The 27274-nt window shown below is 36.9% G+C and overlaps 1 protein-coding gene across 5 annotated transcripts; it reads left to right on the forward strand.

The window, feature by feature from the left end:
• ZNF420 (zinc finger protein 420) lies at positions 1 to 27274 on the forward strand. Of its 5 annotated transcripts, XM_081273230.1 has the most exons (6): positions 1 to 3201; positions 4589 to 4638; positions 7221 to 7310; positions 9336 to 9462; positions 24081 to 25859; positions 27093 to 27274. In XM_081273230.1, the coding sequence occupies exons 3-6, from the start codon at positions 7302 to 7304 to the stop codon at positions 27098 to 27100; spliced, it is 1923 nt and encodes a 640-aa protein (XP_081129356.1). In that variant the 5' UTR covers positions 1 to 3201; positions 4589 to 4638; positions 7221 to 7301; the 3' UTR covers positions 27101 to 27274. The 5 variants fall into 5 exon arrangements, with proteins under 5 accessions (XP_081129356.1, XP_081129354.1, XP_081129357.1 ...); XM_081273228.1 differs by having other exon boundaries at positions 2 to 3201; positions 24081 to 27274; XM_081273229.1 differs by lacking the exon at positions 1 to 3201 and adding an exon at positions 3331 to 3391 and having other exon boundaries at positions 24081 to 27274.

The following is a 27274-nucleotide window of genomic DNA, read 5'->3' on the forward strand; positions in this document are numbered from 1 at the left end:
AAAACAACCTTGTTCTTAAAGAGATGCATGTTGAAATACTCAGCCATGAACTATGAGATCTCTGCAGTTTACTCATAAATACTAAGCAAAAAATAAAAATATGTAAATACATTGAGATTAAGCAAATGGTACAAAATGTTAAAAACTGGTGAATCTAGGTAAATATACATCAGTGTATACCATCATGTTTTCTTTTAATTTTCTTGTAGCTTTAGCATTTGTCAAAATAAACTCTCAGGGAAAATAATTATAAAAATACCAGAGTTCCTCAAACACTTTCCCAGAACTACTGATTAATATATAACATCTATGCATTGGTATAAACCCAATCTACTGGAAAAAGGACAATATCATCTGCCAACACCTAAAAAGATTTTCAAAGAAAATTATTCAGTGCCAGGAAAGAGACCATACTTATCAATGCCATTTAGGGGCAGCCACACTAGGATGAATCTAGTTTCTGGCTGAAGAAATGAATAATCCTTAAAGGTCTGCAAGGTTAAGGATATAAATCTGGAACTGACAGTTTAGAAAAGAACTGGTACACCTGAACTATGAAAAGTTGTCATTGGGGCTGGGGATATGACTCAAGTGGTATCGCACTCGCCTGGCATGCATGCGGCCTGGGTTCAATCCTCAGCACCACATACAAACAAAGATGTTGTGTCCGCTGAAAACTAAAAAATAAATATTAAAATTCTCTCTTTAAAAAAAGAAAAGAAAAGTTGTCATTGAAGTATTCCTTTGTCTCTGAAGTCCTAAGTTTTGTTTCTATTCCCCTTTTGTCTGCTTCTACAATTTAGGTTCCTTGTCTCACTGCCATACTGCAAAATCTTCAATGTCTCTACTATTTTTTTAATTTTAAAATTTCAATTTAAATATATAATAAGATAAGGTTTCTTCATTGACAGAAAAATGATCAATATGCTCACTGTCCCTTCAACTTTACTCATTTGTCCTTAAGCTAAATCCTCTCCTTTTACGCCAAAGGTTACCACTGAAAGGAATTTGGTGTATAAACCTCTATTAAATACAATACTACGGGCTGGGTTGTGGCTCAGTGGTAGAGTGCTTGCCTCACATGCATGAGGCACTGGGTTTGATCACCAGTACCACATTAAAAAAAATTAAATAAAATAAAACTTTAAAAAAAACTACACTTATACTAATTCTATCATATGGTATGTCCTCAGTTTCTTCAGTCTGTTTTCCAATGGTCTTAACATTTTGGGGTTAAAGCACCTCTTTGTGAATCTAAGAAACTCTCATACTTTCTATTGAAGAAATCACATTACATCAACTTTTATAAAATATTTCAAGTTTAATATACAAGAAGTCCATTCACAAGGAATCTGTGCATCTCAGGTTATCAATTTCTGTCTTTCACTTTTAAGTGATAATTTCCTTTTTCTTGCAAGTATTCTTCACAACTATTCAAAATCCAAAAGATAATCCAGAATCACAGAGATGTGGTTTGAGATTAATGCATACTATCCAAAGTAAAACCAGACTATAACTATCTCTTTTAAAAAAATCTGTATCTCCCATATATACTGACATAACTCTTTTTTCCTCTTTGACTCACACTAAGTCAGTGCAATTAGACTTTTTGTTTTTTTCCACACAGTTGTTTCTGGGCACACAACTTCCAGTCAGTAATCCAGATCATCAAACCTGCTACTCCAGTGTCAGTACTGGTAAGAAAACAAAAGTATGTGGTGTATGGTCCTGAAAGTTAGATTGTTTTATCAACACTCCCACTCTTGTGAAGGAGTGATATTACCTCTATCTCCTGTGTGTTGGAAGTTCACAAGTTTGTGATTATTATTTTTTTTTAATGGCCACAAGGTGTTGAAGTAAGTGGAAAGAAATTCAGGCTTACCAGACAGCCTTAAGTTCCTTTCTTTACCTTTCTCTCTGTAAACCAAGGTTTGCTCATCAGACAATGGGGACAAATGTCTAACCTAGAATTCAGGTTAAATGTACTCTAAAAGTACTCTGAAGGTACTCTACTAAAATTCACTCTTCCTATGTGTATAAAGGTTTATTTTTATTATTATTTTATTACTCAACAGCCTCTCAACCTTACCTAGTTGTGTCCTTCTATAACAGAAAACAATTGGGGTAGAGGAAGAATTTACCCTAGGACTGGCTTAGAGCTAATAAAAATTGTCTAAATTACTTATCAGATAAATTGATTACCTTTTCCAGATCATCAAATCCCTATTCAAGGAAGAAATAACTTGACCATCATTTCCCCCCCGTCACTCGCAGTCTCATTTGTAGTTGAACTCCTAAAGACATTCTGAAATATAAGCACACACATACACATAAAAGTACATCTGTGTAACACAAATCATCATCATCAGCTACTCAATCACGGACACAAAACCAGAAAACCAGAGACTCTTCATAAACCACTATGGCAGAGATCTCTCTTTTCACTTTTAAATGATAATCTAAAACTTTTGGTGCAAAAGGAGGATTTAGCTTAAGGACAATTCCACACAGTTCTAAAGTTCCATTGCCACGCGGCTTCAAGTACAAATCACCTCAGACTTCAAAACACGAAGAATTACACAGGCAGAAACACAATCATACAAAAGGCCACTGAGACTCCCAATCGGCCAGACAGTCGCGATCACATACACAACGGCATGGCAAGGCACCCACAGAGGGCCCCGTGCAAATCCAGGTTCCAACCAGGACTCCTGCCACGGCTCCGGCTCCTTCACCTCACTTTCCGGGCTGGCAGTTCCCACAATCTTTCGCACAGCGGCGGAACTCGGGATCGCTTGACACTCTCAGCCCTCATTGTTCGAACTGAGCGCGCGGCGCCTGCGCATTGACGCGGAACTCCCAGAAGTCTCCGGGGCGCGGCGAGTGGGAAAAGAGGGTTCCAGCGGCCGGGTCATCGAACGCAGCCGAGGGTGAGTGCACTGCGCCTCCTAGCGTCCTGGCGGGCAGCCACTGCCTTCCGGGCCCTAGACTACTTTTCCCAGAGCCACCGCGTACCGATCTCCGCTTCATTTCCGTTTCTTCGCGAGAGTTGAGGGGGGGTTGGTGGGGAGCGGCTCCCAGCCTTGGGAGAGGGCCTTGTCTGTGGGGGAGCTTGCTCTGCACCCCTGGGCGGGCGACCCAGAAATCGGGCTTAGAACCCGGGCGCCGCATCCTGGACGTCTGAGGTGCACTCCTATGAAGGTGAGTGTCCGGGAGGCCAGGGCGGAAACACGCGCGGGGAGCGTCGCAGGAATTGCGTGTGTGGCGGTGTCTCCTGCGGTTTCGTGCGCGCACCGCAGCCCGCCTGGTATTGGTGATCGTGTAGACAAATGGGCGTGCGCGACGGTGTTTTGTGTCTGAGCGTTCGTGTGAGTTGTTTGTGACTCTGAGGGTATGTGACAGGAGATAGGCGTCTGTGACTCTGTGATTGAGTACCTCGTACATAACGGTAGTGCAGAATGTTTGGATGTGCTTGTGTCCCGTGTCTGACGGGTTTGCCCGAGAGGTTGATGTGTGTGACAGCGTTGCTGAGACTGCGTTTATGACTCTGTGTTTCCTTGACCTGAACTTCGTTGGGTTTGAGTGGATGATCATGTGTGTGACTGGGATTCTGTGTGCCCATTTATTGACTGTTGTAAGAGCTCCAAAGTGTCGCTCTGAAAGGGTGTGTTGGGCGGTGTGCGTACCGGGGAAGGTGTTTGGATGTGTTTGTGTTTATTCCCTGTGTTTGACTGGGTTTTGTTTAAGGGTAGAGTTGTAACACAGCAACCTAACTAATGATTGTGACTGGCTGTTGTAGCTATGGAAATGTCATTATGTGCGACTTTGTGTGGTCATTCATATATTTTATATTCTGTGATCTTACAAGAGTTTAGTGGGGTACAGTGATAAAATTTCGTTTTGATATTTCTGGGGTTCATTCTGGGGTAGAGTCTATGGATCATGTTTCCTGTGTGGCTTTTTGCTGCTCTGAGAACTTAAGTACTTGACCGTTTTGAACACAGTGGCTACCCATTCCACACATGGCCTGAAGTTTTTTTCTATATCAATCCTCAGTTCACTTGGAATCTGAATTGTAGGATTGCCTCTGCTTCCGGGTCATCTCTCTTTAACTTTATAACCCTAAGGGAATTGGATGCAGAGAAGAGGTAGGAAGAAGGAATTCAGAAATTTGAGCCTTTGTGCAAAGAAAAGGTTATTTCCCAGCCACAGACCTGACTTAAAATTGTTCCAGCTAATAGCACCTTCAGGACTAATCAGTTGGAAATATGGCAGGGTTCCAAGAGTGGGAGAGGGAGTGCTATAAGTGACAAGGACAGTCTTTAGAACCTCTAATACTCCACTCAGCGTTCAATCTCAGTGGACACCTTTGAATCCAGAAATAAATTCTGGCCCAAGACAGCTTGAGCCCTTTTTGATATAGAAGGTGCAAAACAGTTGTAATTACCTTGCCTGTCTGATAAAGAGGACTTGCCTGTCTGATAAAGAGGAGTAGATTGTGAGAATAGAGAAAGAAGATGTGTTCTAATTTAGAGTATAATTGAAGAAAAGTCTAGTGTCTCATTCCATTTTCTTTTTCTGAGAATAGAGTCAAAAGAAGGAAAGAATGACTGTCACACATTCAAAAGCAAAGTTCAAGGTGAGTATATATTTCCTCTTTGTTTCTTGAACTCTCTTTGTGTTTTCAGGACACAGGAATCTTTGTTTTCTTTTTGCACTTTCCTAACTAAATCTTAGATGGTGGAAGGACAAAGCAATTTTTTGAAAATTGAGAACAAGGAATATATACAGTTAACTGTGAGGATGCTTCCCAGTAGTAGTTAAATTTAGGAAGAATGGATTTGATATCCATGGATTTGAAAAGTGACACCTCTATTTTTATTTGTGACACTATAACATTCATTTTTAAACCTTTTGGGGGTTTGCTTTTGGGTTTGTTTGAAATTTTCAAACAGAAAAATATAATGAACCATTTTATGCCTAGTTCAAAAGCTATCACTTGCCATTCTTGTTTCATTATCTGCCTTTTGTTCAGAATACTTTTTTTAAAATTTTTTTAATATTTATTTTTTAGTTCTCGGCGGACACAACATCTTTGTTTGTATGTGGTGCTGAGGATCGAACCCGGGCCGCACGCATGCCAGGCGAGCGGGCTACAGCTTGAGCCACATCCCCAGCCCCTGTTCAGAATACTTTTTAAGTTGTCTTTTGGTTTATTAACTCTTGGGCTATTTTACTGTGTGTTATTTCGTTTTCAAATAGTTTGAGGATCTTCTAGAGATCTTTTTGCATTGATTTCTAATATTATTTCATTTTGTTTGGTGAATACACTTTGTATGATTTGAATCCTTTTAAATGTATTGATTTGTTTTGTGACCTAGAATTTGAGGCATCTTAGTAAATGTTCTATATGCACTTAAAAAGACTGTTCGCCTCTGTTTCTGGGTAGAATGTTTTATAATATTGTCAGCTAGTTTGTATAAATCTTTATATCTTAACTGATTTTTATTTCTTGACTGATTTTTATTTCTTGGATTTATGTCTCTCTCCTTGTAGTTTCTATCAGTTCTTGCTTCATGTGTTTTGAAACTCTGTTATTAGGTCAATGAATCTCTTTTTCTTATGAAATGTTCTTCTTTATCCACAGTAGTATTCTTTTCTCTGAGCATCTCCATCACTGATACTTAAGTAAGCCCTCCAGCTTCATTAGAGTTAGCATGGTATGTCTGTCTGTCTGACTATATTTCTTTTTCTTTTTTTTTTTTTCCTGTACTGAGGATTGAACTCAGGGAAATTCTACTACTAAACTTAATTCACAGCTATTTTATTTTTCATTTTGAGACAAGGTGTTGCTAAGTTGCCTAGGCTGGCCATGAATTTACTATCCTTTCTCAGCCTCCTGAGTTGCAAAATTAAAAGACATTATGATTTTTCATCTTACCTGAGTTACTTTTGTGGTTGTTAGAATGAGCACAGTTATCTTTTGTAAATTTCTAGGTATGGAAGGAATGGAACTTAAATATTTATTGGGCACCTAAATCAATGATTCTCTGCAGTGGCAGTGATTCTCTATTTCGGATGTTTTAGAAATATTTCAGCTTTTGATTTTGAATGTTAAAAATAACTGATTGAATGGGAAGGCTTCTAGCTTTGAGATCATAGATGTAGATCGGAGATTAACCCAACTTTTTCTATGAAGGGCTAAACAGTAAATATTTTATGCCAGATAATCTCTTTTGCACCTATTCTGCTCCACCTCTGCAGTGTGAATATAACTAAAGATAATACATTTAAAAATGAGTATACATGTATTTCATTAAAAATTTATTTACAAGACTAGTTGGTGGGCAGTCATTTGCCAACTTCTGCTCTAGATGTCCTCCAGTGCACAATAAAGAATTGTCTGTAACATAGAATGAGGACCATAGCTGGAAAAAAAATGTGTTTATAATTATCTGGGTCTGAAAGCTCTCACCTAAAGCATTTTTGTGAGTTTATTTTTGTAAATGCTAAATTGATATATTGTCTGTTGTTGGATGGTTTTATTATTAGGTGAATTTTCCATGAATGCAACTATGGCTTAAGAAAAAATTGTATTCCATTTTGTTCAGAAATTTACTGAGATATTTTAACCATTTCAGAAAGTCACAGCATTGGTGACAACACTGCTTGAAATATGTAACTTGCCAGTAGCAAATATTTGTAGAAGGCTCTATTTGTAGATAATGCATTTTTATGTATTCCACACACCCAAACATACATACACATTTTTAGCTTTCATTTCAAAATGCCAAATATAAGTAAAAGGTGTCAAAAATATTTAGTTGAATATTGTCGTCTTAAACTAGAAGTTTATTCAATATAAGTAGTTGTAAACATAGTTGTTTAATTATTTGTACCTTCTAATGAAATTATATATGATCATTAATATATTGAAATATAACAGTTGGTCATTATCTCTACTTTTATATTATATAATGTCTACAGATATATGATCGTTTCAAAAATCCTAGATAAGTTATATTTCCCTTTGAGTATAGAAAGCATTCAGTTTGATTGGGGTAAGAACCAGCACAGCACCTATGTCTACCCCCCTTAATATTATATTTTGGGAGTGGGAGTAAGAGACAGGAAGAAAAGAGCAACACAGATAATTCTGATTTAATCATTTGGAGCCTTGCAGAAAACCTGGTCTCATGGTTCTGTTTTCTCCTCCTCAGGCTCTGCCTTTTCCACATTCTGTGCTACTCTAAGATAGGAACCCAGAAGAGGAATGGTCATTTCTTGCAGCTCTAAAAATCATGTCTCAGGTGACTTGGCACTTATTTGTACCTTTAGTAACTTTTTTGTAACTTTAGTTACTTTTTTATAAGGCATATGTGTTTCAGCATTCCTTATTCCTGAAGCTATAATCTAACCTATATTTATATACCTATTCAACAATCCTTTGACTAGGAACACTAGGAAAACTGATGTAACAGAACCAGATTTCTCTAATTTTATAAGATAGAGAAATATGTTAAATGATACCATCCATGATAAATCCTTGAAATTCTCTTTAGACCTAAGTCTCCCAGTTAGACAAAATAGGAATTGGTCTTGACTGTCTCTGAATGTGACAAGAGCTCATGCTTTATAAGCTTTTTAAATTAGGCACGTAATTAGGGACTGAATGGGAAGAATACATAATTGATGAGCTCTGATAATTGGATCATTTTGAAATCCAACATTATGGTCTGATCTCCGATGTGTATGTTTGGATTATCTTTTCCAACTTTCTCTGGGTTATAATGAGGAAAAGGTAATCACACACAGAGGCACATGCCTATAATCCAGCCACTAGGGAGACTGAAGAAGGAGGATCATAAGTTTAAGGCCAGCATTGGCAAGTTAATGAGACCATCTTCAAAATAAAAAGATTAAAAGGACTGAGGATATGGCTAAGTGGTGGAGTGTCCATAGTTCAATCCCCAGTACCTGGGGTGGGGCAGGGGAAGAAAATGAGAAAAATATACATTTAGGAGTGATGAATAGTAAACAAGAAAGACTACCATCCACTTGTATAACTTATTGAGAATTATAAACACAACTGAGAAATACTAGCAACTAAGAAATACTTGTGAGTTTATATAACATAAAATTTTTGAATGTGAGCACCTACTAAATAAGTTAGATATATTCAATACGTGGAGCTATTCTTTAGCTTTTAAGAAAGATGAACTAGGGGCTGGGATTGTGGCTCAGTGATAGAGCGTTCGCCTAGCATGGACAGGACCCGGGTTTCATCCTCAGCACCACATAAAAATAAAGGCATTGTGTTGTATCCATCTACACCTAAAAAATAAATATTAAAAAAAAAAAGAAAGATGAACTAAATTACTGGTGACATGGGAAATGTTTTATGAAGTAATACTCTGATATAATGATGAGCAGGAGGCTTCAATAAATTATTTTTTAAAATTTTTTTGTAGTTGTAGATGGACAGAATGCCTCTGTTTATTTATTTGTTTTTTTTAGAGAGAATTTTTTTAATATTTATTTTTTTAGTTCTCAGCGGACACAACATCTTTGTTTGTATGTGGTGCTGAGGATCGAACCCGGGCCACATGCATGCCAGGCGAGCACGCTACCGCTTGAGCCACATCCCCAGCCCCTATTTGTTTATTTTTATGTGGTGCCGAGGATCAAACCCAGTGCCTCACACATGCTAGGCAAGCACTCTGCTGCTGAGCTACAGCCCCAGCCCTCAGTAAATTTTTTAATACTGTAAGAATCCTGTTTCATAAGATTTTACAGGACATGGGGCTGGGATTGTGGCTCAGCGGTAGAGCGCTTGCCTAGCATGGGCGGGACCCGGGTTCAATCCTCAGCACCACATAAAAATAAAGGCATTGTGTTTTGTCCATCTACACTTAAAAAATAAATATTTTTTAAAAAGATTTTACAGGACATTTTCCCAATTATTTTTCTTATTCCTTAAATACAAAAAGAGAAACTTGCATTTATGATAGAGTGCATGATAGACAGCTTACATTTTTGCAGGGTACTTGTATATACCACTTCTTTTAATTGGAACATTGAATTTTCTTTATTAATTCTCAGACCTATCTGTACAATGAGATGTTCTTTATGCAGAAAAAAATACAGCAAAAGGAATAAGAAGGAACATACTACCACTTCAGAATCACCAATTTCTTTACTGTCTTCCCCCACGTCAGAAGCTTCCTACTCTGTTTTCTCTGTTGTCTCCTTTGTAGAGTGCTCCTCTTCATTTCTGCCTTCACTGATAAACTATTTTATTGATTTCTACAACTAATACTGTGTTTGTGTTTCAGAGATCAGTGATGTTCAGGGATGTTGCAATTGACTTCTCTCAGGAAGAGTGGGAATGCCTGGACTCTGCCCAAAGGGATTTGTATAGAGATGTAATGTTGGAGAACTATAGCAACTTGGTATCACTAGGTAAGGGTATCTGTCCCTTGTATCTCAGGATCTAAATTTAGAATGGCTGCTTTCTCTGCTATTATTTCAAGGCTGCTTTTACATAATTGACCTTTTTTTTTTTTTTTCTGAGGATTGAACCTAGGGGCTCTTAACCACTGAGCCATATCCCCAGCCCTTCATATATATATTTTTTGACTAGGTCTTGATAAGTTGCTTAGGACCTAGTTGCTGAGACCTGCTGGAATTATAGGTGCACACCACCATGACTTACTTAACTAAATTTCTTACTATTCAGAAAGGTATGATTTGAAATTGCTGAAAGTAGAATAGGTTTATAGCTACCTTTATCTTCTCCACCCTTCAGAAAGTCTTTAATGCTGCCTTCTTCTTTAATGCTTTAAAGTCTTTAATGATCAAGGGGCTGGATTTGAATTCTGGGGTACTTGCAAATGTTGTCAGAAAAAAAAAAAGGCTATACATTTTATGCTTCAGATCCACCAAAAGAACTCAGAAAAATTCACAGGCCTCAGTCACAGAGTTCAAAAAACAAATGTAGAAATATGTTGTTTTTCTGAACAGAAGAGCTTCTATTATTTGTGTAGTGATAGAGTGGATCAATGCATTTTAGTAACAACTCAAGTAAACACAATATATTACTCAAACACATTCTCTTACACATGCTTAGTAGTTGAGATGTTTGTGAAAATTTTGATTTTTGTGAAAATTTCATATTTCACATTGAATGAATATGCTAGAATCATCTTCTCTTGGAAAATAGCTTAGGACAAATCTATAATTGTCTAAGAATTTTTTTCCCTGAAGCATTATGATAAGGAAGAGACCCTAAATCAGAACTTTTAATAAGTGATCTGACCTAGATAATCACTTAATTTATAGTACTCCTTGTATCATTGGAATATAACTATCTCTTGCCCTTTCATTATTTGTTTATCTGAAGGCTTTATAGTTATTGATTATTATACTACTCGGCAGTGCTCAGGTTGAATGAGAAAAAACGACCTATGATTTGAGAAGAAAAGCCAGGGCTTTTCAATGTGTTCTCCCTAAGGAATTTCACCTATTCCCTACTTCTTTTACCTGTTGTTCTCTTATCATAATTTTCCCAATTTCAAAGGAAAGGATGGCTCCAATTCTTCCCCAGTGGATAACCCTTTTTTTCCCTTTTGTATTCTTTCTATTTTTCTGGTACTGGAGATCAACAGGGCCTCTTGTGACAACCCGTTTATATAAACTTGAGGGTTGATTTCCTTTACAGAATTTTTTCAAAAATTTAGACTTAGTATCTTTGTCTCTACTATTTCAAATTTGTGTTCATTTATTCCAAAGTATTTATTGAAGGCCTATTCGGTGCCAAGGACAATAGCAGGCATTGGGGGAATAATGACCTAAACAAGGTTCTTACTCTGCTGGACTCTACATTCTTGTGGGGGAGATACAAAATAAATAAGGAAACAAAAACATGTTTATGTGCATGTATATTTAATAAAACAGTAGCAGGTAGTGGTAAGCACTGTGAATAAAGTGAAGTAAGGTAAGCAAATAATAATGGGGAATGTGGTGGCCCTATTTAGATACATAGATTTTGGAAAAGGCTATCTGAAGAGATAATATTTGATCAAGACTTGACTAAATAAGGACATGAGTAAAACTAGTATCTAGGTAAACAGGATCCCAAGTAGGTACAGTAGCAACTGTAAGACCTTGGGGTGGGTAGTAACTTGGTTGTAGGAGGGACAGAAAAACATTTCTAGATAAACGTGATTGTTAAGTAAAGATAATTAAGCAATTTTTAAAAAAAGAGCTGAAATTTTATTCTCTAAGGTGGTGCCCTCTGATTCCTGACCGAAGTAAATGCAAATCTTCTCTGGAGAAAAGTAAGATGCCTTTAGAATTCTCACAAATTAAGACCAACAAAAGGTGAGCTCACAAATATTATTATACTGGAAAGAAGACAGGCTGCACATGAGTGATAGATATCTAAAGAAATAACAGATTAAGTGGCAAAACTTTTCATATTGGAATTAGATATAAGCTATTGGTTTAATATTTAAGGAAACAAATCATGAAAAAGACTAGTAATAAGAGATAAGGAAGAGGAGTGCTGGGGTTGTGGCTCAGCAGTAGAGCGCTCGCCTACCACGTGCGAGGCACTGGGTTCGATCCTCAGCACCACATAAAAATAATATAAAGGTATTATGTCCAAGTACAACTAAGACAACAAAGTATTAAAAAAGAGATAAGAAAAAGATGTGAAAGAGAACCAAATGAATAATTTCTAAAGGTTTTGTTCTTCTTTTAAATAACCATTAAAAGATTGATAAATTTGCATGAAATTATCCTCTTATCAAAAGATGTCATAAATAAAGTAGAAGACAGTCTGGGATTGTGGCTCAGTGGCAGAGCACTTGCCTAGCACGTATAAGGGCATTGGGTTTGATCCTAGGTACCACATAAAAAAAATAAATCAAACAAAAGTATTGTGTTCATTTACAACTAAAAAAGAAAGAAAGAAAGAAAAAAGACAGACCAGCTATGAGTTAGATGAAGATAGTTAAGATGCTTACAGACAAGAGTGAAATTGGCTGTATACGGGGTAAAAATGGGAGTTCATAACCCACTTGAATCAATCTGTGAAATATGGTATATTAAGAACTATGTAATGTTTTGAACAACCAACAATAAAAAAAAAAAAGAGTGAAATTGGTACCCAGAATATGAAAGGATTTTATAAGAAAAAGTCCACAAAAGATATTTATGGGCAGCTTAAGGAAATGAGAAATAGCCAGTAAGCATATAAAAAAGTGGAAATGCAAATTAAAATCACAGTGAGTCAATGTTTCACATGCTGTACATTGGCAAAAATGAAGAAGTCTGACACTGCTAATCATCTGCAATATTTTGTCGCATTCCAAGATTAAACATTTAGGGTCACTCCAGGTGAATGGAGCTGCACAAAATAATCACACAGAGACAGAGAAATACCTTTTTCTTTGGGTTCTGTGGCGGCTCCTCTGACCTTAGGGGTCCATGGAAAGAGAGAGAAAGCACGCTGCTGAACCCTTCTCCCAAAAGGGGAGAAGCCATTCAAATGAGGCAAGGGGTCAGGTTTCAGGGGGTTGAGTCTAGCTTGGTGATGTCTGTTGTCGGCTGATTGACTGACATCTAGAGAGGCCATGCCCATCTCATGAGCTGTGTGGGGATCATGGCAGAGCAAGTGAAAAGACCAGAGTAAGGCCCCCCAAACAGAGGGGCAATGTCAGTTCAGTTCACTTTTGTGTGCTCAGTGCTCATAATTCACACACACAGCCTATGGCTGGCTTGCCACATCTCCACATTCTCATCACTTAAGACCAAGGTGCACTCATTTCCTATGTGGCAGCTTATGACAACATTTGAAGGCAAAAGTACTTCATTATTCATATTAGCCAAGGAGGAGGAATAACTCAAGTGTCCATGAACTAATGAATGATGAATAAAATTTGGTATATCCTTAGAATGGAGTATTATTTAGCAGTAAAAACATAAAGTTCTCATATATGCATCAACTTGGATGAATCTTGAAAACATGCTAAATGGAAGAAGCCAGACAAAAATCTACTTATTATATAGTTGCATTTACATAAAATATCCATACTAGGCAAACCAGTAGAGATATAGTGTAGATTACTGGTTGCTCACCCTTGGGGGACAGTGAGAGATTATGAAAAATGAGGAGTGGGGGAATGGTAAGTGACTGCTAATAGGCATAGACAATATTTCTCTTCAGGGTGATAAAATGTTTTTAAAATTACATCATTGTGGGGGTGGGGGTGCTGGGGTTATGGCTCAGTAGTAGAATGCTTGCCTTGCACAGGCAAGGCCCTGGGTTTGATCCTCAGGACCACATAAAAATAAATAAATAAGAAAGAAAGAAAGAAATTTTTTAAAAATTACATAATTACACAGCTCTGTGAGTATAATTTTTAAAAACAGAATTGTGTATTTTAAAAAAATGAACCATAGGTGTATAAATTATATCTCGGTAGAACTGTTTGGTACTTAAGTGCTTTATACTGTACTGATATAATATCACTTGACGTAGCCACTTTGGAAAACAATTTGGAAATGGCTTCTAAACTTGAATGCATTTTAAAAATAGTTGAATCCCTCTTAAAAACTCCAGAGCCCAAGCCACACTCTGCCATGTCATGTGACTAAATCATTCAGGATCACTCAGATGAATTTGAGTTGGCATGAAATAATCACACAAAAGCAGAGAAAATACCTTTTTCTCAGGGTCCAGTGATGGCTCTCGACCTTAGGGAATCTATTGGAAAGAGAGCTTGCACCTGGATTCTTATTTTTATAGGGGCCACTCAAAGGAAGGTTCCATGGAATATTCTTTCCAAATAAGGCAAAGGGTCAGGTTTCAGGAGGTTGAGTCTAGCTTCGTGATGTCTTGTGATCAGCTGATTGACATCTTAGAAGGCCACACCCATCTCAGGTGCTGGGTGGGATCAAAGACAGAGTGAGAGGAAAGTGCCCATGTGTGTTGCAGGGTCCAAAGAGCACGCAACACCAGGTCAGTCTTCCCATATACTCAAATGCTCATAGTTCACATACACAGCCCATGGCTGGCCCGTGCAACAACACTCCAGACCAATTAAATCATAGTCTTTGGTCATAAGACACAAGTATCATTATATTTTGAAACTTCCTAGATTATTCAACTATTTAGACATATTTGATAATTACTGCAGTGTAGCATTATCTGATAAATTTTTTTTAATTTTAAGGTTCACTCCATTTAATTGTTATTACCAATAAACATAGATGTATTTTTCTCCATTTTATGTTTTTTTTTGTCTTTAATTTTCTATGCTTCCTCTTTCATTCTCTTAATCAGTATAGGTACAGTATTTGCTATTTGATTTTTGCAACTCCTTTTTTTCTATAGTTTGGAAGATATGCACTATTTATACACTTTTAAAGATAATCTTTAAATTTTTGTCATGTGCACTTAATTCCTTCTAGTTAAAGTGAAATTTTGTAGTTTTATTAATTGTAATAATATTTGAAATTTTTCACATTTAGTGGATATTCAATATCTTAGTGGATATTAGAATCACTTAAAAATATTTTGTTTGTATACTGCTTTCACAAGTCTTGTAACAACCACCTGCCCTTCCTCCACTGCTAGGATTTTGAGAAGAACAAGTTGAAAACAGATATAAAGGATAGTATATGCCATGAAATAAATGGGTACCCATGGAGGCAGTAAGTTGAGGTTTTATTTTTTTTATTTTTATTTTTTTTTAAAGAGAGTGAGAGAGGGGGGAGAGAGAGAGAGAGAGAGTTTTTTTTTTAATATTTATTTTTTAGTTATCGGCGGACACAACATCTTTGTTGGTATGTGGTGCTGAGGATCGAACACAGGCCGCACGCATGCCAGGCGAGCGCGCTACCGCTTGAGCCACATCCCCAGCCCCAAGTTGAGGTTTTATATAGAGATGAAAAATTGTCCTTTCTATGTCAATTATATATTTCATTGTTGCAGAATTTTAATCAGGAGTCTAAAAGCAGTGTAAAACTGCTTTTTCAATATATTTATGAACATTGCATACCATCATTTAAAGATATCTTTGTCAGCTGATAGGCAAGAAAATGAAATAGCCAGATACAGTGCAACATGCTTGTAATCTTAGCCACTCACAGGACTGAGGCAGGAGGATCTCTAGTTCAAAGCCAGTCTCAGCAACTTAGCAAGGCCCTGAACAAAACTCTGTCTCCAGATAAATATTGAAAAGGGCTGGAGGTGTATAAGTGGTTAACTGCCCCTGGGTTAAATCCATTGGTACCAAAAAAAAAAAAAAAAAGAAAGAAAGAAAATGAAATAGCATTTCTACTAAATTTAAGTATTTTATGGCTGTTTCTGTGTGTTTTGGTACTTAAATCATTGTCATTAGTTGGTTTGACTTAATAAATACTGTCTATATACTTAAATACTTAATGAATATATAAATATTATATAACAATATATAAATATTGTTTCTTTGACTTAAGTCTTTGTTACTTTTAGACTTTGTAAATTGATAATTTTCTTCTCACAGGACATTATAAAGGATCATAAAGTACTTTGACTTTGATTGATTTCTCTCATCCAATGGGTTATTGTCATCTGGTAATTTGTTTCCATTCTCTTTTAAACTTCCCTAGTTGGCATTACTTTGTTTTATAATATATGCTGGTGGAATTATTCGTGATTATCATTTTATTTGCACATTATTCCTCTTTTATCATCCCTGCCTTCGGGTCATTTTATATATTATAAAATGCATTAGTGAAGGCTTATTCTTAGTAAATACTCTTTTTATTTTAAAAATAACCTGCTATACTGTCATTCTTGCCTAATGATTTAACTGAGTGTAAAATTCTGCATTGACAATTAATTTTTTCTCAGCATTCTGTAGGTATCATCCTATTGTCTTTTGGCTTCTGTTGTTGCTCTTGAAAAGTCTGTCATCTATTTCATTACTGTTCCTTTTGTAAGTAACCTCTGTTTTCTCTGGCTGATTTTAAGATCTCTTTTTCTTTAGGATTTTAATATAATTGATTATGTTGTTTGATTTCTAGAAGTTGATATTCTCTCCTTTCCTGGTCTGGTCTCTTTCTTGTGATTTTTATTTCATATTTTCTTGTATTTCAAGCATTTACATTATATGTCATTTAACCATTCCAATTTCTGGAGAACAGCTCTAACTTTTCCATTTCTTGCATGTGTGGCTCTTGTATAATAATAAATTATCCATAGCATTTTTTCCTTCTATTTCATTGAGAGTCTAGGACAAGACTAAGGTGCTCCTTGTCATTTTCCTTTAAGGCTAAATGGATTTCCCCCACTTCTCTGCACTGCGGGTCTTGCACAGTTTCACTTTTATAAAGCGGATTATTTATAATCCCTGCTTTTTTGTGGCTCCAAACCTATTTCTTCAGATAAGTAAGATTTAAGCAATTAATTTCAGAGAATTAAGATATAAACTTTTAGCAATTAAAATCAGCAAATGCCCTGAGTATAGCTGTAACTCCCCGAGCATGTTTACCTCTCTAGTTTCTAATGCAGAATTCACTTTGATACCTCTGGATCTTTTTTCTTTTATACTTGATATACTTTTAAAAGAATGGTTGTCATATTTTATTTAGCATTAATTGTTTTACAAGAAATTTGATGGGCTAGTCACATATTATCTGTTGAATCTTACTATTTTTGAGTATACTAAATCTGCTTTTTTTTTTAAAGAGAGAGTGAGAGAGGAGAGAGAGAGAGAGAGAGAGAGAGAGAGAATTTTCAATATTTATTTCTAGTTCTCGGCAGACACAACATGTTTGTTTGGTATGTGGTGCTGAGGATCGAACCCGGGCCGCACGCATGCTAGGCGAGCACGCTACCGCTTGAGCCACATCCCCAGCCCCTAAATCTGCTTTTTTATGTTCTTCTATACGTTTCATTTTTTCAAAAAGATTTTACACATTTCTTATTAAGCAATTTTCTTATACTTCATAAATTTTATTGGTATTATAAATAGGAATATATTCTTCTATGACATTTCTAAGTGAATACCATGTATCTGATGTATTTCTCAAAGTGTTGATTTCTGGCAATTGGTAACAGCTGAATAGAATTTTGTTCTGTACATATAATGTTAACTTTTCCTTTTCTTTTTTCTTTTATAAATATATGTTGTCAGTGGACCTTTATTTTACTTATTTATATGCAGTGCTGAGAATTGAACCCAGTGTCTCACACTGGCTAGGCCCCAGCCCCCAAAAGATCTTTTTTGATGTAGGCATTTAATTCTACAAACTCTGCCTAAGATTGGTTTAGCTAATTACTATTCCTTAAATTTTGGTATGTTACATTTCCATTTCATTTGTCTAAAGTAATTTTATAACATTTCCTTTTTAATTTGTTCACCAGCTCATTGGTTGTACAGGAGCATATTGTTTAATTTTCCATATATTTATGGATTTTCCAAAATTCTACATGTTACTGAATTTTTGTTTCATACTGTTGATTGAAAAGATAATTGATCTTATTTTAATCTTCTTAAATTTACTAAGATTGTATGTGTGTACATGCGTGTGTGTGTGTGTTTGTGTGTGTGTGTGTGTCTGTCTTATATGATCTTTCCTGGAGAATGTTCCATGTGTGACTGGGAAAACATGTATTCTATTGCTATTGGATTAAGTGGGTTTTTTTGGTATGTATTGTTAGAATCGTTTGATATAAAGTGTTATTCAAGTCCAATGTTTCCTTATTAATTTTTTGTCTGGATTATCTATCCACTGTTGAACGTGAGGTATTGAAGTCCCCTACTATTATTGTGCTGCAGGCTTTTTGGCTGAATGGAGCCACTGCTTGACTTCCTTGGTCAAGTAGGGTCATCCCTTATACTTTTCTAAAATGGGTCAGGGAAAGCATCTCCCTGACTGTGAAGGGTCATGGGTGTGGGATTGAGGCTAGCTGTGGAGACTAGCTACTTAGGAACTCAACCTAGGGTTAAATGATCCACTGTCTTTCTGAAGGCAACGACCTCAGCTGTTTAGATGGGTATGAAGTTAGCTGGCCACAGCCATCATGAACATGGAAGTACACTAAGATCCACATTCTGGTCAATTTGATGTCTGCTTCCTTTCTTTGTATCTATCTTATCCCCAGACTGTCTAGCCATCGTCCCCAGTGTTCTCCATGAACTGAGACTGGAGTGGGCTTCCTAGGAAATGTCTCAGAATGCTAGGGAAGCTGGATGACTACCTGTGGTTCTCTATTTCCCTTGTAGAAACTATGAGCTAAGAAAAATCATCTCCATCTGGCATTGTGCTAACTTGGGAGTAAGAGGAAAGAATGACTGATAAAACCCTTCTTCTTCTTCCACCACTACCATCACCTCATCACCCCATCTTAGTTCTCTTAAATGACATTCTTCTCATCTCTTTAAGGATACTATTGAAGGAATTGCTTTGTCTCCTGCAACATCCATTTGTCCATATATCCATTACATTACATGCTGTAAATTCTTCTATCTTAAAATAAGAAAAAAAAAATCCCTTGACACACATAATTTCTGCTTGATAGTGCCCCATTTTCAGCTGCTTTTTAAAACAGAGCACAAAAGTGTTTTTCATACTCCTTATCTCCAGTTTTCCTCCCATTCTCTTGAATATACTTCAATCAGAATTTGTCCCATTACTCCATAAAAACTATTCTTGTGGGGGCTAGGGATATGGCTCAAGTGGTAGCGCACTCACCTGGCATGTTTTATGCTCGAATTTGGGACCCCCTAAAGACCACCAGAGACCAAGATCAATGTAAGCAGCAAAGAGGTGTTTATTGCCAGCTAGCTCAGTCCTCTGCGCACACACAGCAACAGGTGACGCTAAGAGGCCCCGAGCTCAGGGTTTGCAGCAGTTTTATACATTCTTTAGAGAAGGCGGGGACCCCCACATACATCATAGCATCCCTTAGCAAATCATCACACACCTCGGGAAAATCAAATAACAACTCTAAAACATGATTAGTGTATCAAGTGGCGGGAAAGAATCTGGAAAGAATTATTGGTTAGTTCAAGGGGTTGATGCACTTAAAATTGATTGGTTTAAATCGTGAGGATGTCACAAGGGGGGTACTTGCCAAACTGCAGGGCTTCTAGTTTAGATACTGGTCACCACACCTAGGTGAGGGCCATCTGGAATTTCAGATATGTTGTTATCTTGGCCTATCTTAGGTGATCACCATCTGTGGAAAAGCTTTTCTGAGAACTGTTTCTACAGAGCTTTTCTGTAGTATTTTCCTGACTTTAGGACTACAGTAGGTCAGAGGTTAAGTTTCAGAGCAAAATGAGGTCCCAAGCAGAATGAGATTGCTTAGGTCTTTCACATGCGCGGGGTGCTGGGTTCGATCTTCAGCACCACATAAAATAAAATAAAGATGTTGTGTCTACCAAAACTAAAAAATAAATATTAAAAAATTCTCCCTCCCCCCCCAAAACTATTCTTGTGAATTGCCAGTAACCTCCTCTGTTAGTCAGCTTTGCATCACCGTGACCAAAAGACCTGACAGGAACAACTTTGAGAAGGAAAAGTTTATTTTGGCTTATGGTTTCAGATGTTCAGTCTATGGTCAATTTAATCTATTCTCTGGGCCCAAAGTGAAGTATAACATCATGGCTAAAGGGCATGGTGGAGGAATGCTGCCTCACTAACTGGAGGGCAGAGAGAGGGAGAAGCCAGGGTGATGATATAATCCTCATGGACACACCCTGGTGACCCACCTCAAGCAAGAAGCCACACTTGCCTACAGTTAGTCCTTTCAAATTACTAATCTATCTAAAGAATTAATCCACTGATTAGGTTAAAGCTCTCACAGTCTAATCATTTTAACTCTAAACATTACTGCATTTTCTCATAAGTTTTCAAGGGACACTTCATATCCAGACCATAACACCTTCATATTGTTAAAGGCTTTGTTAAATTAGATGTCAAAACTGGGCACAGTGGCTCATACCTGTAATCCCAGTGACTTGGGAGATTACAGCAGGAAGATTGTAAATTCAAGTTCAGCCTAGGAAACTTAGTAAAGCCTTGTCTCAAAATAAAAAATAAGATAAAATAAAGCCTTGGGATGTAGCCCAGGGATAGATTGCCCCTGGGTTCAGTCCTCAGTATCAAAAAAAAAGTGTGTGTGTGTGTGTGTGTGTGTGTGTGTGTGTGTGTCTATGTGTGTATATGAATGTGTATGGTCAGAATTTTTCCTTATCAACATTTGACAAAATTGATCATTCCTCCTTAAAAATATTTTGTTCATTTGGCTTTTGGGATTCCACATACTCTTAATTTTTCTCCCTCCTCATTGACTACTCCTTCTTTGTCTCTATTGCTGGTTTCTTCTTGTTTCCCTCACCTCTAAATATTTATGTGTCCCAGGACTCAATCCTCACAATTGTCCTTTTTTTCCTTCCCTTCTCTATATCCAAAGACATTCCTGGGTGATCTCATCAAACCTAATAACTCTTAAATATCAGCTATTTGGTGATGGCTTCTAGGTTTATACTTCTAAACCAAATATGTCCCTAGAACCACACATGTGTGTATGCATATATATATATACACATATATATGTATAATTTTTACATGTATATAAAAATTATAAAATATATACATTATATATATATATATATATATATATATATATATATATAATTTTTTTTTTAGCCGTAGATGGACATAATACTATCGCCATCTTTTCTAGCTGGCAATCTAATGTTGAGTTCTGACTATTCCAAACTTAAGAAAACAACAAAGAAAGCACACAAACTCATAGAAGTACCTTTTCAAAATCCATGACAGCTCTCCGACATTAAGTGTCCGTGGAAAGAGAGCAAGCCACTGATATTCTTTATTCTTATATAGGGGACACACAAGGGGATTCTGTGGAACATTCTATCCCAAAAAGTGCAAAGGGGTAGGTTTACAAAGGAACAGGTGAGTGTAACTCAACCCCACCAGGTGACACCTACTCCTGGAGCCAGGCCCCATTATCCGAGCTGGGGTAATACCCAAGTTACTGCAACCTGGCACTACCTTGCCAGACTGAACACAATAATTGTCAGAACCCAGTGCATCAGGACTTAAAGTGTCTGCATCCAGGGCAGCTCCCAACACAATACCTTTATTTTATGTATTTATAGGTGGTATTAAGGATCAAACCAATGCCTCACACATGGTAGGCGTGCACTCTACCACTGAGCCACAACCCCAGCCCTATATGTTTTTTTTTTAATATCTTCCTTGTGATATTTAAGGGCTTAACACCAAACTCTCTCTCTCTCTCTCTTTTTTTTTTTGGTACCAGACAGAGATTGAAGCCAGGGGCACTCTACCACTGAGAAACATCCCTAGCCCTTTTGAGATAGGGTCTCAATAAGATGCTGAGGCTGGCCTTGAACTTGTAATCCTCCTGCATCAGCCTCCCAAGTTGCTGGGATTAGAGGCATGCACCACTAAACTGGCCCCAAAACCGAGCTTTTGATATTCTCATCTAAACCTGTTCTTACTACAGTGCATAGTTTCCAATAATACTTCCATTATTCTAGATGTTCAGGAGAAACACCAGGAATCCTCCTCATTTTCTCTACCTCATATTACAAGTACACTGCATCATTAAATCCTCTTCAGTATACCTTCAAAATATATCCAGAATCCAATGATATGTCACTTCTTCTACCCCTATCTCCACCATCATCTAGTCCATGCTATTTGGTTGCTGTAGCCTCCTAACTTCTGTCTGCCTAGTTTTTGTACTATCAGGCTGTCCTTTGATTTGATGAAACAATCAGAATGATTCATTTAAAAAAAAATTTGTTTTTGGCCGGGCACAGTGGTGCATGCCTGTAATCCCAGTGGTTAGGGAGGCTGAGGCAAGAGGATTGCCGGTTTAAACCCAGCTCAGCAACTGCAAGGTGCTAAGCAGCTCAGTGAGACCTTGTCTCTAAATAAGACACAAAATAGGGCTGGTGATGTGGCTCATGGTTGAGTACCCCTGAGTTCAATCCTCAGTACAAAAAAAAAAAAAAGTAGTTGTAGATGGATATAATGCCTTTATTTTATTTTTTATCTTTATTCATTTTTATGGGGTGCTGAGAAGCTGTACCATTGAGCTACAACCTCAGCTCAAGAATGCCTTTATTTTGTTTATTTTTATGTGGTGCTGAGGATTGACCCCAGTGTCTTATGCATGCTAGGCAAGCGCTCTGCACTGAGCTACAGCCCCAGCCCCAGAATGATTCATTTTAATACAAAGGAAAGGTTTTTTTTTTCCATGTTGTTTCTCACAACTATCCAGTGGCTTCCCATCTCAGAGTAAAAGTCAAATTTTTAAAAATAGTGAAATGTTTCTTTTTGTTTTCCTTTGAGGTCAGAGAAATTTTCCCCCTTCTGCTGAAGTGTATCCTTGGATATTTATAATTTTATAAAGAAGTTTATTTCTGCTGGGCACCATGGCACACGCCTGTAATCCCAGCAGCTCAGGAGGCTGAGGCAGGAGGATCTTGAGTTCAAAGCCAGCCCCAGCAACTTAGCAAGGCCCTAAGCAACTCTGCGAGAACCTGTCTCTAATAAGGGGCTAGGGATGTAGCTCAGTGGTTGAGTGCCCCTGGGTTCACTTCCCAGTACCAAAAAAAAAAAAAAAGTTGTTCCTTTCTAATCCCTGCTCTCTTGTGGGCCATGGACTCTGACATTTTTTCAGGTAATTAATATAGAGACTTATGCAATCAAAGTTAGCAGATGTCCTGAGGATAACTGTAACCACAGCATGTGTACCTCTCTAGTTTCTAGTTCTCTGGACTACAATGCTGGGTGGTAACTGTTGCGGTGCTTCTGGAATACTTTATTTTCTTTTAAGCCTGACCAGTTTTCAAAGTACATTTCTAATATTTCACCCAAAACTTAGGGACATTTTTCAGAAAGTCTGGTGCAGCATCCACACATCAAGTAAATCCACTATCACATTTTTATATAAAACAGTTCTTATTATTGACCCCCACCCCCAAACTCATGGTTTCCTTTTGTTGTCAACTCCTTCCTCTCTCCCTAGCATATGAAAACTACTCACCTATTTTCCATCCCTATGGTTTGCCTTTTCAAGAATGTACATAAATAGAATCAAAATATGTAGCCTTTGGGCTCTGGCTTTCTTACCAAAATACATTAAAGATTTGTTAATATTGTTTCATCGATCAATAGTTTGTTTCTATGTATATAATTGTCAAACTGTTGATCATTCACCTTTTAAAGAACTTATGGGTTGTTTCCAGTTTGGGGCAATTATGAATAAAGAAGCTATAATACTTGGTGTTTGAGCATAACTGTAAATATCTTTAAATATGACTGCTATATCATTTGCTGAGTATGTTTCACTTTTATAAGAAACTACAGAGTGTTTTCATTGTACCAGTTTGCATTCCCAGGGGTAATGTATAAGACTTTTCATGTTCTATTTCTTGATCTGTATTTCCATCTATAATGGTGGGGTTTTTAAAAATAAAATTCATGGAATCTATATCACTCCAGATGCCTTCCATCATTTTAGAAAATTGCCTTTTTCTTTTCTAGCATCCTCAATATTTCATGAGAACTTTCATTATGTTTTAACCCTGTAGTAGTGCCTGGGCAGTGATAAAAGGTATTCTTTTGGGTTAAACACATGTGAGCTTGGGTAGATGAGTAAACAAGAGAAGACATGACACAAAGTATGAAGGATGAAATAGAGAGTGTCTCCCTATTCAAAATAAAAAGAGCTTGAGGTGTAATTTGGTGTGCAAGGTCATGGGTTCAACCTCCAGTACAAAGGGAGGGAAGAAGATAGACAGGATTTTGTTTTATGAAATTGTGTGTGTGTGTATATATATTATATTTTTATAGTAGGTTTTGATATGAAAGGAAGGTATTATTATGGGTCATAGTAAACAATATTTGAAAAATACTGTTATAGGCCTATTATTTCTGTATTATTTGTTTTATCTGCCACGGAAATTCTTTGGAATTATTTCTCTTGAATTACTTGATGTTGTCTTATCTTTCAGACTTGCCTTCAAGGTGTTCAAATAAGGACTTATCTCCAGAAAAGGACACTAATAAAACAGAATTATCTCAATGGGAAATGAATAACAGTCTTGAAAATTGTGAGCTTTCAGAGACCAATTTCAGAGATTATTTGAAAGTCAGAGTTAAGTTGAAGAAGCAACAAGAAAATCAGAAGGACTATTTCAGGCAGGGGATGATCATATATGACAATATGTCCATTTTCAACCATCATACCTACTTATCTCAACATCCAAGATGTCACTCTACAGAAAAACCCTATAAATGTAAGGAATGTGGGAAAGCTTTCAGACGAGCTTCACACCTAACTCAACATCAGAGTATTCATACTGGTGAAAAACCCTACGAATGTAAGCAATGTGGAAAGGCCTTTAGTCGTGATTCTCAGCTCAGTCTTCATCAGAGACTTCATACTGGTGAGAAACCCTATGCATGCAAGGAATGTGGGAAGGCCTTTACTCAGAGTTCACAACTTATTTTACATCATAGAATTCATACTGGTGAAAAACCATATAAATGTGAAGAATGTGGGAAAGCCTTTATTCGTAGCTCACAGCTCACCAGGCACCAGAAAGTCCATACTGGTGAGAAACCTTACGAATGTAAAGAATGTGGGAAGGCCTTTACTCAGAATTCACAACTTACTCTGCACCAGAGACTTCATACTGGTGAGAAGCTCTATGAATGTAAAGAGTGTAGAAAGGTCTTTACTCAGCTCTCACAACTTATTCTACATAGAAGAATTCATACAGGTGAGAAACCCTATGAATGTAAGGAATGTGGGAAAGCTTTTATTTGTGGTTCACAGCTTTCCCAGCATCAGAAAATTCACAATGGGGAAAAGCCATATGAATGTAAGGAATGTGGAAAGGCCTTTATTCGGGGCTCACTACTTATGCAACATCAAAGGATTCATACTGGGGAAAAACCTTATAAATGTGAAGAATGTGGGAAGGCCTTTATCCGAGGTTCACAGCTTACTCAACACCAGAGAATTCATACTAATGAAAAGCCCTATGAATGTAAGGAATGTGGAAAGACCTTTAGTCATGGCTCACAACTTACTCAACATCAGCGAATTCATACTGGTGAGAAACCCTATCAATGCAAGGAATGTGGAAAGGCTTTTAATCGTGGCTCACTCCTTACTCGACATCAAAGGATTCATACAGGTGAAAAACCTTATGAATGTAAAGAGTGTGGAAAAAACTTTAGTCGTGGCTCAGAACTTACTCAACATGAGAGAATTCACACTGGTGAGAAACCCTATGAATGTAAGGAATGTGGAAAATCTTTTATTCGTGGTTCACAACTTACTCAGCATCAAAGAATCCATACTGGTGAAAAACCTTATGAATGTAAAGAATGCAGAATGGCCTTTACTCAGAGTTCACATCTTTCACAACATCAGAGACTTCATACTGGTGAGAAACCCTATGTATGTAATGAATGTGGGAAAGCCTTTGCTCGTGGCTTACTGCTTATACAACACCAGAGAATTCACACTGGTGAGAAACCCTATCAGTGTAAGGAATGTGGGAAGGCCTTTATTCGTGGTTCACAGCTTACTCAACATCAGCGGATTCACACTGGAGAAAAACCCTATGAGTGCAAGGAATGTGGGAAAGCCTTTAGTCATGGCTCTCAACTTACTCTACATCAAAGAATCCATACTGGTGAGAAACCCTATGAATGCAAAGAATGTAGGAAAGCCTTTACTCAGAGCTCACATCTTTCTCGACATCAGAGAATTCATACTGGTGAGAAACCCTATCAATGTAAAGAATGTGGAAAGTCCTTTACTCGTGGTTCACAACTAACTCAACATCAGAAAATTCATGTCAATGAAAAATCATTTGATTATAAGGAGTGTGGAATAGACTTTAGTCATGATTCACAAGTTTTTATATGAATTATTGTGTTCATTATTCTTTGTGGTCTCACACATAGCATTATCTGGTTATCCATTACTAGTACAGAGTCTTAAAAATGTGAATTGGGGACAGATTTGTCTCATAAAGTTCAGCATTGAAAAATTTAGATGGGGCAATGAAAATGTTAATGTGGTCTATGTAGAAAATAAACTTTTATTATTAGAACCCTATTAAACATTAGCAAATTAAAATAGAAAATAATTCTGTTAATGTAGTAAATGTAGGAAAGTCTTTAACCATAGAAAATATCTTTTTCAATATACTCTTGGTTCTGCCCATTTATTTCTTTTATGACATTTGTCATAAAATACCATTATTTTGATTTGTTTGTAAGGTAGACCTAGGAATAATACATTTTTGTAAGATTCTTGAAAGTATTATGTGTTATTACATGTAAAAGCTCTTAGAACAGTGCCTTGAACATAGCATATCATGAATTTTAGGTACTATTTTCATTTTTCTTATTTTAGAAGATTTGCATGAGAGGAGGGCACTTATGAGTGTTGTTAGTATCAAGAAATATTTCATTAACATTTATCCCAGGTTATTTGGGGGGTGGAACTACATGCTGTCATGAGACAACTTTTGTTCAATATTGTAAGAGAAAATTCATACTGTAAAGAAGCTGTGTAGTATCAGTGGGTTATTAAGAAAAACTGTTACAGAATTTAGGACAAGCGTGAAGTGATTTGTTATAAAGTCTACATATTTGCATCTTTCACCATCTCTGACAATTCAAGAAAATTATTTAGAAATGAAAAAAATAGCCAGAATAAATCTACTAGGAAATTTTTTTAAACATGAATGTACTTTTCAGTTAAACTGGAAATAAAGATTAACGTGCACAGTTTATGTTGAAACAGAAAAAAAGACGAGTTTGCATTAGAGACTGTTTCCCTACCCAATATCCATTTTTCTCTTTAATAATATATCCTGGACTAAAACACTATCTTAGTCTCCCTTTCAAGTCAGCAAGATGGAAGTGGTCTTTGTGTGTCTAGGATATTTATGAAATTCTTTTTTCCTCTCTGTTTCTTCTTTTTCCTCCCTACAAAATAGACATCTAAGCTGAACTTCCGTCTGTTTCATGGGGACTTTGAGGATATCTGGGTGTTATATTTGGATCAAAAATACTGAAGGAGACCAAAATCCTGATGATTTTGTGGAACAGTCATACCATCTCTGGTCTGCCTGCCTCCCATGATTTTTTATATAAAATTAAAGCAAACCTCTTATTTGTT

The sequence above is a fragment of the Spermophilus citellus genome (assembly GCF_964194105.1).
Source record: "Spermophilus citellus genome assembly, chromosome: 18".
In the NCBI taxonomy this organism is placed as follows: Eukaryota; Metazoa; Chordata; class Mammalia; order Rodentia; family Sciuridae; genus Spermophilus; species Spermophilus citellus.